The sequence below is a fragment of the Panthera tigris genome, chromosome A2 (genome assembly GCF_018350195.1).
Source record: "Panthera tigris isolate Pti1 chromosome A2, P.tigris_Pti1_mat1.1, whole genome shotgun sequence".
NCBI lineage: Eukaryota > Metazoa > Chordata > Mammalia > Carnivora > Felidae > Panthera > Panthera tigris.
Window position 1 is genome coordinate 79948372 of NC_056661.1, and position 15760 is coordinate 79964131.

Genomic DNA, 15760 nt, shown 5'->3' on the forward strand with positions numbered 1-15760 from the left:
TTCACCAAACGCTGTCATTTAACCTTACTTCCAAGGGGCTTGGTTTTAAAATGATAAATTCACAAACACATTTGCCTGCACCCATTTTACCTCCTAAGATGAATTTAAAGGAGGGGAAAACCTCAGTTGCTCTTCTTTTTTAACCGTTTCTGCCAGAAAAGAAGACTTCAGGACTATGTATGGCTCATCTAAATCTCTGAATAAATGTATCATAACAGGCTTCCACAGAGTTGCTGGATCCCTCTTCCAGCCAGGAAAGACCAGTTTTACAGACCCTAGAAAATGCTTTAGTATATCATTAAATTTTGCATATAATCAGTCTCCTGTAGCTGTCACAATTCCCAGATCAGGCACTGGTTTTTCTCTCCTTTCAGGTGGAGACAAAGGTGGGAGAGTGTTTGCCAGGACATTCTCCCCCTGCTTTCAGAGGTGGGCTGATCCAGGGCTCTTTGACCTTATTATTTTGATCATCAGCCTTCTCCTCCATCACACTGCATTTAGTCCTCCCTGGAGGCCATTCTTTCTGCCTCCTTTGTCCCCCAAGGAACAGTACAAATCCATATAAAATGAAAAAGGGGAGTAATAATACCAATAATAAAGGGCTGTGATAATGACCAGTGCAGCAAACATCACGTTAAAGTGCACTCTGCAGAGCCGCCTGCCAGGTGTGCTCCCAGGAAACCATACCCATGTCCCTGGGACTTGCCTTCCAAGAGGAAAGCAAGCCCCTGCCATCCTCTCAGGACCTCCCGGAGATGGAGTCCAATCCATCCAGCTTGAGGAATATGGCTTCCCTTTCTTAGAGCCACCTTTCACATGCCACTTAAGGCACAGTGTTTTGGGTAGTTGTTACAATAAATAGGGCAAGTGTGACTTCTCTCTGCCCTTCACAAAAGGCTGACCGAAGTCCATTTGTTTCTGGTCTGATTTTTTAAGATCTTTGGATTTAGTTCACTACTGTTCATTCGTGTCTTTCCCTCACAGAATCTTGACCTCCAGTCATTTCTTTTAAATATTTACTGGGATAAAATTTTTTTCTCAGCTGTTGTTGGTTTGGGGGTTGTTATTTTTAAAATGCCTGGCTGAATATTTGAAAGGTACATAAAATCATGTCATAATGGAATTGATGTATGTAATGAGAAGTAGTTCAGGGATCGTGTTCTTATAGAGGTTTTGAATTAAATTATAATGTATTTTTAGATGGTCTCTATTTGGTACCCGGAGCTAAGGGCACTTTAACTAAAGAAGAACCAGTAGTTGAACACTCTATGTTGATGAAATTTTGGAGCAAATAAACTCAGTTTATTTCATTTTTAGAGTAATATGTTTGTTCCGCAGGCTATTTAATCTGTTCTGTATTCAAAAGGCAAACAAGGCAATTTTTTAAAATATTCACAATATTAGTTCTGCTGGTGTTTTTCATTTTCAAAATGTATGAAGATAAGAAATAGAAACTCTGTACTCGGTGCACTATCACTAATACTTAATTTCAACATTTTTGCAATTTGCTGTCTTATGTTTGTCATCTTGAAAAAGATGGTAACATCATTTCATATATTATATAATATGTTTCTTTTCTGCACGTATTAAAGGTCTTTTATATAAAGTAGTAATGGAATATGCTGTAAGTGATCAAAATTTAATGACCCATAGACCATTTGTAGGCCAGAAGCTTTAGGATGAAATGCAATAGCATTAAATGTCGAAATTTATTTTCTTCCAGACTTTCATCTTACAGTGATTTTCTGCAAGAATGGTATTAGGGTCTTGTTGGGAACAGTTAATAGAAGCTCTAATAGATAATAACTGACTCTGTAATTAGTCATTTCAAGACAGAGTTACTCTCTGAGCCACTGATAAGAATTGAATTGTGTCGCTACATCATGTTTTCATTTTGCTGTCACAGCCCAGCAATCCATATTCATAGACTCCTGGAGCTGAGCTCATTGCCAATTTAACACAGATGTGGGAGCGATATGTACAACCTCCTCAGCCCTTTGATCCCTTCTTATTTCTTATTTGAGGAAATTGCAGAGTAACTTCAGAGTGAGGATAAGGCATAAGGTGTCTTAGTGACAAAATTATTGGAAGATTAATTTGGTATGTACATAAAATATGTGTGTGTATGCGTATTCACACACGAAGTACATGTGTGCAAAAGAAAGAAACCCTATTATGGCTAAATGTAAAACCCAGCCAAATTTCCCCAAACATATCTGATTTTTGAGTATTGTAATAAAATGCTGCATTGATTTTGAGTTTTTGTGTCCTTTCAGGAGAAACCTTCACTCTTCATATACGTCTGTTAATAACACTGGCTCTTTCTTCTCTGTAGAAAAGACGTTAGATACCACAATTTTAATAACATCAACTATGCTATATTCTCCGTTATGTTTTCTTTTTTTTATGTTATTTTACGTCATAACAAGTGTTTTTGTAGGGTTGAACTCAGTAAATGTTGATTGAGTTCCTCCTCCGAGCTGAGCTCCACGGAAGGTGGAGAGTAATCAGGTGCTCACAGTCTCTGAGAGCCACGGGGTCACTGAGAGGGGAGAGGTGGCTTCCCCAGGATATCAGAAGAGACTTCATGAGATGGCATTTGGGCCTGTGTCTGAAGAGTGGGGAAGATTTTAACCAAAAGAAACAGGGAAAGTCATTCTAGGTGAGGACTCCCCATAAAGAAAGGCCAGGAGACGGGAAAGTAATGAACATGTTGTAGTTTAACTGGATCAAGGGGTGTTTTCAGCTGAAATAGGGAAATTCGACTGGATAGAAAGGTTATGGCCAAACCTGAAGGTCTTTGAAACCACACTGAAGACAGGATTTTAATCTATGAATGTTACAAAGCCAAACATGTTTGTTGAACAAGGGAATGATGTGTCTTATCAGACACATTTGCTTTCTGATTATCGGTAATCATATACATGCTTTATTTCTCCTCTAAAATGCACTGGGAAGTTCAGAATTCTACTTGCAATCCATAATATTGATGTTGTTTTTTTCCTCGATTATTAAAGTAGCTAGTTCTCTGTACATCTTAATGCAAAAATAGAAAAGTTGACTGTAAGGAAATAAAGTCTCCTGGGGAGAGATTTTATAAATTTATCATAAAAATTTGCAAAACCATGAAAAGAAGTAGATAATATGGCAGACTGACATGTTTAAGTAAGTGCTTACCTATTTAAAAGTCATTAAATTATTGTTTGATGATTTTATATAAACCTTTGGTGTGTAAAATGGATCACTGGTGGGTCCTGTCTCATGGTGGCATTATGTTTTAATTTTTTTTTTTAATTTTTTTTTAACGTTATTTATTTATTTTTGAGACAGAGAGAGACAGAGATGAACGGGGGAGGGGCAGAGAGAGAGCGAGACACAGAATTGGAAGCAGGCTCCAGGCTCTGAGCCATCAGCCCAGAGCCCGACGCAGGGCTCGAACTCACGGACCGCGAGATCGTGACCTGAGCTGAAGTCGGACACTCAACCGACTGAGCCACCCAGGCGCCCCATGTTTTAATTTTTATAAACTAACTAGAATTGATAGGATGTCAGATAGAGTTTATAAACATTTTACTAATAAGGACCTAGTTCTAAATATCTTTTTTTGCTTTCCTAGTTAATAAAATCCAAATTATAGTTCTAATAGTTCTTGACTCATAGAAGGTTCATATATATAAAGTATACACACACACATATATAGCAATATACACATATTTTCATATATATTGTTTAGTTCTTAAAGTCTGAATGTATTATGTACTTTTTAGTTCGTTTTATTGTTCCAGTTAGTTTGCTCATCTTAAGTACATTTGTAATAAGTGTATTTATAATAAACTTCTTCCTTTCCCTCAACTTTTTAATATGATTTTTTTCTGAAACAAATTAAAAAAATTTTTTTTAATGTTTTATTTATTTTTGAGAGAGACAGAGCACGAGCGGGGAAGGGGCAGAGAGAAGGAGACACAGAATCCAAAGCAGCCTGTGGGGTCTGAGCTGTCATCACAGAGCCTGATGTGGGGCTCAAACCCACGAGCTGTGAGACCATGACCTGAGCTGAAGTCAGGCGCTCAACCAACCGAGCCACCCAGGCACCCCTGAAACAAAATTTAATAGACTAGCACAGCGCACACCTGTATATCTACCACCTAGGTTCAGTAATTTTTCATATTATAAATATAAAGTGAATTTATATTTGCTAAATATTTGTTTCCTATCTTACTATTAGTTAAAGCATATGGCTCATAATCTTGGAAAGAGAGTGAAGGATTTTTTTATTAACTGGGCTAGTTAGATATCAGTTAGATATTGGTAGTCGTAAGAGTTGTTTATCTTAAAGGTAGTTCAAATCTAAAAACTTTGTGCAATTCTCCCCTATCCTAGTGTGGCCAAATTTATATATTTTAACTAAAAATTCTACTTATGCAAAAGTAGCTTCATAAAATATTTTTATAGGAAACATTTTTAGGGGCACCTGGGTGTCTCAGTCAGGTCATCTCATGATCTCACGGTTAATGAGTTGGAGCCCATGTCATGTCTGTCTCTGTGTTGACAGTATTGAGCCTGCTTGGTATTCTGTCTCTCCCTCTCTCTGCCTCTTCCCCGCTTGAACTCTCTCTCTCTTTCTCTCTCTCTCTCTCTCTCTCTCCCAAAATAAATAAATTTAAAAATAAATAAAATGTTAGAGGAAACATTAAAATTTTTTTAAGTTTATTTACTTTGAGAAAGAGAGAGTGAGCAGGGGAGGGGCAGAGAGAAAGGGAGAGAGAGAATCCCAAGCAGGCTCTGCTCTGTTAGCTCAAAGCCTGATGTGGGGCTTGAACAACTCACAAACCGTTAGATCATGACCTGAGCTAAAACCAAGTGTCAGACGCTTAACCAACTGAGCCACCCAGGCGCCCCTGGAGGAAACATTTTTAAATGACAGTAGCTTTGCAACATTTTAAATTATGCAGTTTGGGACAAAACATTCTGAATCAGAGTGTTAGAAACTTACAAAAATATGACAGCTGTAAATTTTCCTTCTAGTTCATAAACATATCAACATAATTTTACATTCAGAAATGTGTTTCAGTTTTTTCTATTGTGAGCCGTATTTGTACTGTGTACTGTGTTTACTATAGTAAACTTAAAAAAAAATTACCATAGGGGTACGTGGGTGGCTCAGTTGGTTAAACGTCCAACTTCAGCTCAGGTCATGATCTCACAGCTCGTGAGTTCCAGCCCTGCATCAGGCTCTGTGCTGACAGCTCAGAGCCTGGAGCCTGCTTCAGATTCTGTGCCTCCCTCTCTCTCTGCCTCTCCCCCTGCTCATGCTCTCTCTCTCTCTCTCTCTCTCAAAAATAAATAAACATTAAAAAGATTTTATCATAGATCACTCTTCTGCTTTCAGAAAGATTATTTCATTTGCCTAGATGGCAGCAGTTTGTGGACATAACTGATGAGCTAAGACTTGAGAAGGTCAGATAGTGCTTGAAGGGTGAGTCCCAGTGGAATTAGAGAAATGAAATCAAATCTGGGCACTAGGACAGGTAAGAACTAGTGCACATTGTTGGTCAGATAAAGCTTGATAGGAAGGAATCAGAAAGATACCAGAGGGTAAGGTGAGGAAGAGGCCCCAGATGAAAACAAACTGTCAGTGACTGATGATGTGAGATTACCCAGGTAAGGACAGCTGGCCAGAGCAGCCTTGATGCCTGGAACAATTATTTGTTTCTGTAAGGTTTTCATTTGTTTGTTTGGGAAACTCTGACAGACTCACCAGAGGCTGCAAGTAGAGATAAGTGGAAGCATTTGATGAAAAGGAAAGGGAAGGACAGAGAGATGTGTATTCCTGCCAAAGTTTCCAAGTTGGAGTGCCTTGGTATAAAGTTTTCAGCATCTCGCTCAGATTGTTCATATGTTTACTGATGGTGCTCTAATCGGTAAAAACATGCAGGCTGCAGACATCCTGAAGTTTCCTGCAAGCTATCGGAGAATCCAAACTGTGTCACATTTTGTTTTAAATGCAGAATTTGGGCCCATTGTCTTCTTGAGTAAAAGGGAACCTAGTGATCAGAACTGTGTCTTATAGGCTGTATGAGTCTGGGCAACATTTCCTTTTTTCTTAAAAAAAGAGACTGATTACCAGTTTACATATGGATCATGCATTACACATGTTTAAAGAAGAAGGAATGCTTGTCCAGACAGTAGCAGCTTTCCAAATGCAAATATCATTTTTTTCCCTTCAAAATAACTTTAAACTCCCAACTCTAGCAAATAGAGAAATAGATCAGTTAGTTTAAAAAAATTTTTTAACATTTATTTATTTTTGAGACAGAGACAGAGCATGAACGGGGGAGGGCCAGAGAGAGAGGGAGACACAGAATCTGAAACAGGCTCCAGGCTCCGAGCTGTCAGCACAGAGCCCGACGTGGGGCTCGAACTCACAAGCTGGGAGATCATGACCTGAGCCAAAGTCGGATGTCTAACCGACTGAGCCACCCAGGCGCCCCTATATTCATTCAGTTAGTTTTTAATAGGGAGCTTTTTCTTTAGATGATTTGTGTAAACATATAGCCTGTCAGAATGTATGTGTACCTAAGTTGATCTGCCTTTTTTAAAAAAACAAATGTCTTCGATTGGTCTGTTGGTCCCTGCATTGATCATTTTGCACTCTGGAAGATATTTTCAATATGTAAATAGTCAAATTTTCTTTTTTTTCCCATGTGACTTTTCCAAGTGGGATTCATTTGACATATAAAGTCTAGGATTCACAACATACTTTTCCTTTGGGAATAAGTTGGAGATTAGACAACTTTGCACCACTTTTGTATGAATGAGTTATTCATTAATACATATAATATTATTATCACATATAATAAATATTCCAATAAATATGACACCTAAAAGTGTCAGAAATTATTCCAGATGCTTGAGATGTACTACTGAACAAAACACTTAAGGTATCTGCCCTGATGGAATTCACATTCTGCAGGATAAGACCTACAATAAACATAATAAACAAAGACAATTGTGAGTCAGTGTATCAGTAGAATGTGCCAGAAGGTGATAAGTACCTGATACTCTGAAGGAAGAGAATCCTAGGCAGAGGAAGGCAGTGGTACAAAGGCTTGACATGTCTGAGCAACAACGAGGAGGCTGGTGTACCTGGAATGGGGTAAGCTAGGAGGAAAGCAGAAGGAGGTGAGGACAGAGAAGGAATAGGGGCAGGTCACATAGGATTTTGTAGGCCGCTGTGAAGACTTTGACATTGAGTTAGCTAGAAAGTTGTAAGCAGAGGAATGACATGAATCCAGTGTATGATGGACTAATGTAGAGGATGGGAGATGGTGATTTCAAAGTTGGCTCAGCAGGAAGGATGGTGCTGCCATCAACTGAGTTCATGAAGGCTATAGGAGAAGCAGGTTTGAGGGATGGGGTGGGCATTCAGTTTTGGTTAAGTTGAGGTTGAAACCTCTCTTGAACATCCAAGTGGGGATGTTGAGCAGCAAGTGTATATATACCTGGAGTATATATGAAGAGGTATGTAGAGATCTGGACAGGAGATAGAAATTTGGGAGTGGTCAGTTTATGGATGGTATTTAAAGCCAAGAGACTCTAAGAGTAAAAAGTGTTTTTCTCAGTAATTCCACTTTGATTTCTAAGATGCTCCGTGTTTAGAAATGATAGGTCCATCTAGCCATGAGGTTACCGAGTAATAGGTATTCATGTCACTACTACTAGGAATAGAACCAAGCAGAGAGAAAAGCTTGCCTCATCTGACATAGCAAATTATTATTGGTAATTAAATATCAATCCTTTCATTCCTGGGATGTTTTCACTAGACCTTGCTGTGTCAGCACCAGGAATCTATGTAAAGAAGAGAATTGATCTGAAGCAGGTATTATGGTGTGTGGAGGAGTTAAGATCAGAATTTGCATCATCCTCTAGGGCTGGGGAGGCACTTGGTGGCAGATGAGAGCTGAGACCTGGCAAGGGATTAGCAGCCTACGTGGACATCTAAGGGGCACAGCAGACCTTGGTTGTGCTCAGTGCCCAAATGTGTCACAGGCCGTGCAGGCAGCTTCCTAAGTGCACATGTCTAATATATTGAATCATCACTAGATACGTGTAGGCTATCAACAAGTTGAATTTATCAATTGTCATAATAGACATAGCAGGGCTTTTGTTTTGCTGGGGGGTATGTAGTTTGAGACCAGAACTGAGTAGCTGGGGGTAGTAGAGGAAAGACCCAAGAGCTGTCACACATGGTTCTCTTCTTTTCAGCCCTTCTTCAAGCCCTTCTCTTTTCAGCCCTTTCTCCAAGTGTTTAGCCTCTATTTTAAATTAAAACTCAGCAGAATATCTTTTAGAAGAGAGGGCAAATTAATAATAAGCTGGGGATGCCACTTATCTTGGGTCCACTGAGCTCACAGCTGAGACTTAGTATGGATCGTGGTTGGAAATGAAATAATGCATGGAGAGGTAGGTGGAGAATCGTAGCAGTCAGGAGGACTCAGATGTGGGCAGTCCAGTGGTTGGCTGTGTCCTCAGCAGATGTGAGGAAGTCTGTATGGGACTCCAGTTCTCTGGAAGGGAAGAACAAGGCAGGGCTTCAGGATGTGAAAGAGGACAGGAAAATGGAGCTAACTTTTACTGGTGAGTTACTGTGTGCATGGTTGTTTGTTAAAGAGATAGGTACACTGATAGATTGAAGATACATTTCTTTTCATTCTTATAGTGCATTGGGTAGTATTATTCCTTTTGTAAATGAGGCATCCGAGGCTCATTGCAAGGTCACACACTGATCAGAGGTAAAGAGAGAGAGGTGAGATTCGAATTCGAGGTGGCCTCACTCCCTAACCCATAAAACTCTTAGGTTTTTTAGAATCTTAGAAGTAAGAACCAGAGTAGAAGCATAAAGGAATGAACAGGAGTCCACAGGGGCTGTATTTGTGCATTAACATGATTGCTGCTGTCTTACTGAACAAAAGGGGAATGGATTGAGAGGAAGTGGATAGAAGCAGGATCCCACAGGTCCACAGTGAGATACTGCAGTTTGGGTCTGATTTGCTGGGAAGGACAGCCTGGGACACTGCATTGAGTCCATTGGTCAGCATAGTCAATTTAACAGCAAGCAACTTAATTCTAAACCCTACTGGATAAGGGTGCAGAAGCAGTTTAAGCACTTTTTTACCTTAGTCAAGATAACTCACTGAACCAAAAGTAGAGGCACTGGTAGAATCAACTATGGGAATCTGGAATAGGCAAAACAGGAGGCTGATGATTGAGGTGTGATTCTATAAATGAGGAAATTGAGATTCCAAGAGAGGAAGTGGTTTTGTTCAAGAACAGGTGGTAACAGATGAGTACCCAGCACCCAAATCCCATCCCTTACCTAGCCTAGGGCTCCATCCATTATACCATAGAGGTCACCTCCTGGCCCTCCTTGGCCCTCTTCCCCCCCCAAAACAGTGATATTGAGTCCTGCAGCTTTTACTTTTTTTTCAAATACTCCTCATGCATGTGAATAATCCGGGGAATAAGTTATTAAACAAGGGTTCAGCCATGTCATTTTGCTTCTGTGGGATCTGGGGAGGGGGAGATGTACAGGATAGAGAGAAAACAAGAGAGATGCCAGGTAAACAACATCAGACATTTTTAGATGATATCAGATGGTCCTGAACAAGGTTCTTAATTGTTCTGTGCCACAAATTCCTCATGTGTATCCTGGGAATAATAACAGTACCCTTTTTATAGAAATTTTTTGATGATGAAATGAGATAATACACGTTAACTGTTTAACTCAATGCCCAGCTGAGTGGTTTACATGCCAGCAGTCAAAATATTAGCTATTATTAAAGGATGTGAAGGTGATTTACTCCAATATCCAATGCCATTTTGGGGGTAGCATGATGTCAGGCTGTTCTGTTGATCTATGCGTCTTGTTTTATGTTTATAATGTGGTTGTTTCAGACCATTCAGCTCTATTCACTGGATTTCCTGGAGTTTAATTTAAACATTCTCATCAAAGTTAATGTGATTCTGGCCATTCTCCTTACTGCCACCAACCATAATGATAGCCTTGTACTGTGCACACCAAAATAATATCACTTTTTCCTGGATGCTTCCTACAAATGGCATCATCTTAATCTTGTAAAACCAATGCAGGAGAAAATATTATGTCAAGGAGGAAATTATGATCATTTTTTAGGGTGGTAATAAGCAAGATAAAATTTTAAGAAACCAAACCTGAGTAGCATCAGGATGCATTTAATTTGACCCTCTTCTTCCCAGGAACATCCTGATTTTCTGGTTATGAAACCATTCGGATTCCTCTTGTAGTCTTTGTTCTAAAACTTAAAATGTGCAGTGGTCTCCCTTTTTTGTTCTCAAAAGGAAAAGAGCTAACTGTCTTCATGCAAATTAGTCTGCTTTTGTTGAAAAACTTCAGGGGATTCATCTATGATATGTAGATGCACAATAAGAAAAACAGTGCATCTTACTGTTCTTTCAGCCAATCTAAGATTGTTTCCCACAGTATGGAATAGTTAAAAAAAAATGTTTAATCACAATGCCAAAACTCCAGCAATGCCTTTGACTGCCTTCAGGGGTGGTGGTGGAGGTGGGGGAGACTAGCTATTCAATATATTCTACATTATTTTCAGATGATTTTGCATATAGCTGGGGAACGTGTAAATGAATGCAGAAAGATAGAACTAATGTACTAAATTTAGGACCAGCAATTATAGACATTGGCATTCGGAGCTGCTTTTTGCTCCTCTCTAATTCCTAATACAAAGAAAATACTGACTACCAGTTGTATAAAAATGATTTTTTAATAATGAGTAAAAGTTGTTTTGACAATGTTTAACACTTCAGAAATGTTATCTCATTCTCCTGATTGTATTAATTGAGGTTTCTTTTTTTTCCCTCCCTGTATTTCAGTGACAATTTCAACAAGCACCTTCTTTGATGGCTTGCTGGTGACAGGACTATACACATCTACAAGTGTTCAGGCTTCTCAGAGCATTGGAGGTTCCAATGCTTTTGGATTTGGTAAGTGATCCCGACATAAGAAACCAATCATTGTCCATGATTAAACAGTTATAGGTCTTATTTTTTGAAATGCCTTTTTAAAAAGTATTAGACATTTATTATTTCAGAGAAAATAATCTGAAGTGATTTTTGTGTTGTTTGCTTGTAGTTAGGTGAATTGAAATAAGTCCTGTAAATGTACAGCCGACCATAAGCTTGGTGTGACAATCATTCTGCCCCTCTCCCGTCTGCTGCAACTATTATACTTCGTCTTGGGGGCTCATGTAAATTTCTGTGTTCTGTGTTCTGTGTTCTGTCATGTAAATTTCTGTGTTGCTGGAATTGGAATCCACTCTGATGTTCATGCATTCAATAACGTGGCTTTTTAAAAAAGTTTTATTATTTATTTTTAAATAAACTCTATCCCCAATGTGGGGCTTGAACTCCCAACTCTATGATCAAGAGTTGCATGCTCTACTGACTGGGGCAGCTAGGTGCCCCTCCATAACCTGTTTTTATAAACAGTTCTTAAAATCCTGGATTAGGTGAAAAGTGTCGTGTTAAATTTGGCAAGTAAGCATTGTACAAAGATAGTAATGACTGTTGAAATGATTGAATTCTATGAGTATTCATGAAGGAGTGTATTTTAATATTTAAAATACTTAGATGGAGTCCTTGTCCTTGAGCCAGAGACCTGGCAGGTTACTTACATGAGGAGGCAGAAGGCTACATGAGCATTACTGATCCCAGAGGATTCTCAATTTGGAAATCCCTAGTTTACCCATTATACAATAAACGTGCCAAGCTGGAATTAAGTAGGCCCTTTTCAGCATCAAAAATGCAAATTTAATATATCCATTTATGTAAGACATGAAATCACTGATATTACTCTGAAATTGGAAAACGGCACAAGACTGCCTACATTGATATGAAAAAGATAGAATTGTGTTATCAGAGGCAGCCATGTGTTCAGCGTTTTATCTTTTCTGGGGTATTTATTAAATAGATAATTTTTACCTACTTTTGATATATGAAAGGACACCTCCTCTGAGCCAAGTCTTAGCAGCAGCTCTGCCCAGGTGATTCATTGATTGATGTCAGAGCAGTGATGTGGATGCCCCATTGTCACCCTGCTGGCCTCATATGAGACTCACAGCCTCAGGGCTTAAAGGAAACTGGAAGTCACTTAATCATCATGTTAAATTATTTGACATTGAGAATTTGCCCTATTCTTAAAAGATAGATCTCCAGATAAGCTTTTACAATGTGTGGGTAACTACTTCTATGTTCTGATCCGCTAGAAAAAAATTCTTGGGTCTAAAAATTCTGCTCATTTGGCCCCATGATATGGGTACATAATATATATGTACATAAAATAAATGATACACTACCTGTTATGTTACAACAGGACTTACAACTAAGGGTGTCAGATTTAACAAATAAAAATTTACAAGACATTTGGTTAAACTTGAGTTTTAGATAAGTAATTTTTGAGTAAAAGAATACAATATTTGGGATAAGGCATTTGGGGTTCCATCTTAGCCCAATTAAATCAAAACCTCTGGGGGCAGAGTATGGGCATTGATTGTTTTTAAAGGTCCCCAGGAGATTCTGATGTTCATCCAGGGCTGAGAACTGCTGGTTCTGAGTCAGTCCAGGGTCTGGTAGCAGCAACAGAGTTCCAGGCCTTTCTTTAGACTCATTGAGTCAGATTTTCTGGGGTTGGGACCCAGTGATCACTTTCTAAGAAGCACTCCCAGTGATTTTGATACACACTAAAGTTTGAGAACCATTGATCTTACATTAATTAAATGGGAGAGACAGACATTAATTAAATGACCACATAAATATGTAATAGCAAATCTTGCTAGGGGCAAGCTTGGAAAAGTGCTGAGTACAGGGCAAGGGTATGCCAGAGAAACTAGATCCAGTCTGGAGTAAAATGGGATGTAGTTGGGAGAGGCTTTCCTGAGGAAGTCGTGTTAAGCTGAGATGTAAGCTTAACTTCCTCATCTGTGAAATGGGGTTGGTATGGCATCTGCTTCATATGATGTTGAGTAGCCCTGAAAATTGAGATTATTTATGTGAAGCCCTTAGCACAGAGGAAACACTCAGTAAAACTAGGTGTTCCAAAATTATAAATCTTGGTAACTGAAGTGGCTGCTTTCTCCACTCTAGGACGTGTATATACTTCCTTTTGGGGGCAAAAAAAACCAGTTCTCAAGAGGAATTAATCTGGGGTTTGTAGATCCAGATGATTTGAGAAGAGAGGACTTGGCTGAATGAAATAACTATCACTTGCCAAGGTAGACACATAAAATCCATGTGTCCTATTGCCTCTGATTTTAGTAAAGCAAACAAAAAACTAGCAATGCAATTGTTAGGAGTTACTTGAGGCACCTGGGCTTCAAGATATTTTATTTTATTTAATTTTATTTTATTTTATTTTTTAATTTATTTAAAGGGCAGGGGTAGAGGGAGAGAGAGCACATGCGAGCGGGGAAGGGGTGCAGAGAGAGAGGGAGATAGAATCCCAAGCAGGCTGCACACTGTCAGTACAGAGTCTGATGCAGGGCTCGAACTCATGAACATTGAGATCATGACCTGAGCTGAAATCAAGAGTCAGATGCTTAACGGACTGAGCCATCTAGGCGCCCCAAGACATTTTCTATGATGACTTTGAAAGCTGTAAAAACGCAGTTTCTCTTGAATTAGAATGTTTTTGATTAGATTAAATTATGCTTCCCATTACCATTAACCCAGTATCATTAGGTTAATGGTCTGAAGAGGCTTCTAGACACAAAGCCCATGGATGGTAGTTTAACTTCCATAACCAAAGCTCAGGTCTCCCATTAGTCAATTGGCATTTTTATAGGACATGATTTTTATATGGATGGATAGATAAGTTAGATCTTTTTTAAGTTTCTAGTAATATCAAAATAATTTTATCTGGATTTATATGACAATAGCAAATTACCTTAAAAAGAAAATTTGATTATATAACTCCATATTGTTAAACAGAGTTAATCTTCATAAGCAATGTTTTGAATAGAGAGCAGGAGATAAAACGTCTGCTTAGGTAAATGGTCACTTTCAAAAGCAAAAGAACATTTTTTTTTTTTGGTATTTAAGTTTAACACATTCTTTACAATTTAAGAAAATGAAAAAAGATTGAATTTGAGTAGAGTGCAGGTGAGAAAGGAGAGGAAACTCTTACAGAAGGTAAAATGTAAGAGTTGCTGCTTTTTGGTAGGTTAGTAGTTGCGGTAGGATCAGGCTGAAAAAAATGTGGCATTCTTTGATCTAGAACAAAAGAGTTATTGAATACATAATCTATCATTAGGCTCTGACTTGACTGATGGAATGTTAAGCAAACTTGATTTGTTTGGCAAATGCCCAACATAGTAGGATCCGTGTGTGGTATGTTTAACTAGCTGTGTTGAACAAGACAAAGTAGAACATATATGGTTGAATCTAAAAAGGTACTTCTGAAAGTTTTTTCCACTTATAGTTAATTTCAATTGTACTAATTACATGAAAGTTATAGCCGCTCTACTTTAAATATAAAATATGTGTGTGACTAGCCAAAATAAGGCTATAATTATTCTTAAGATACTGTTGTGTAAATGTAATTCCACTAACATAACTACAGCCTTTTATGCAAAACCAGAATTCTTTAAAATGCATGCCTCACTGACCAAAAATAGACAATGCCTAATAGCCAGAAATACATTAAAACAATAGCTATGCAAAAGATGACTGTATGCCAGCAATGCATGGTTTGAAATACCTCATTTTGCTTGTCAATATAAGAAAACATGCTGCCCTAGGGAAGAGTGATGTTTAATTATGGGTATCTCTTTGTGCATCCCAGAACAAAAATGCTTCCTCTTGTCTTTGGCATTGAATTCCAGCTCAATCATGTAAATCTTCAAGGCTCTTTGTGGCCGCTCAATGAAGGGCTATTTGAATATCCTTTCATACAAAATTATTCCTTTTCCAGAGGCTGAAATGCTTTTTACTCAATATTTAGTATTCTGGCTTTAAAGCGTTTCACTCAATTTTTGATATTCTGGCTCTAAAACCGGAGAACTGGGTTTGCAGGTCTGCTGGCCCCAGTTCAAATTGTTAGATGTTGCATAAATTCAACTTTTGTGCTACATCATTTTTCTCAGCTAATACGTGAGCCATTTTAACAGTTTTTCATGTAAACTGTTGTAATTTTCTATGTGTTCCTTTTTCTATAAGGAAATGAGCCATTCTAGATACAATTCTAGATATAATCACTGTTAAGTTACAAAATTCTTAAAATGGCAAGATTTGATGAAATCCAAGTTTGGGCAGAAAATATGGTGAACAGATCCATGATTTTTTCTTTTTGATTTTTGCTCTTAAGCATTCAATCTTGTCATGCTTTTAATAGAGATTAAGCAACTTACATAAAAATTTAATATTTTCAATATTATTTTTAAACATGGTGTCAGAATTTTTTAACTTAATGATTTGATTTTTTCTAACTGTGATTTGACACTCTAACTTTAGATGAATAGGGATATATTTACAAAACAAATTATTTAAATGTTTTAAGAAAGATTTACAATTTTTGTAAACCTTATGTTGGTCACTAGTTAACAAAAATGGGTACTTTACCAGTAGATTTTGATTGTATGTTAATGTTTCATTGTCATGATGCATGTTTTTGTTACTACTTTGCTTTATTGTCATTAAAAATAAAAATATAGAC

The 15760-nt window shown here is 38.0% G+C and overlaps 1 protein-coding gene across 1 annotated transcript in view; it reads left to right on the forward strand.

Moving 5' to 3' along the window:
- The window catches only part of RELN (reelin), a 524409-nt gene that overhangs the window by 65751 nt on the left and 442898 nt on the right, over positions 1-15760 (forward strand). Inside the window, exon 2 of the mRNA XM_042964909.1 lies at positions 10927-11037. Within this exon, the coding sequence (XP_042820843.1) occupies positions 10927-11037 (111 nt within the window). The remainder of the gene's footprint in view (positions 1-10926; positions 11038-15760) is intronic.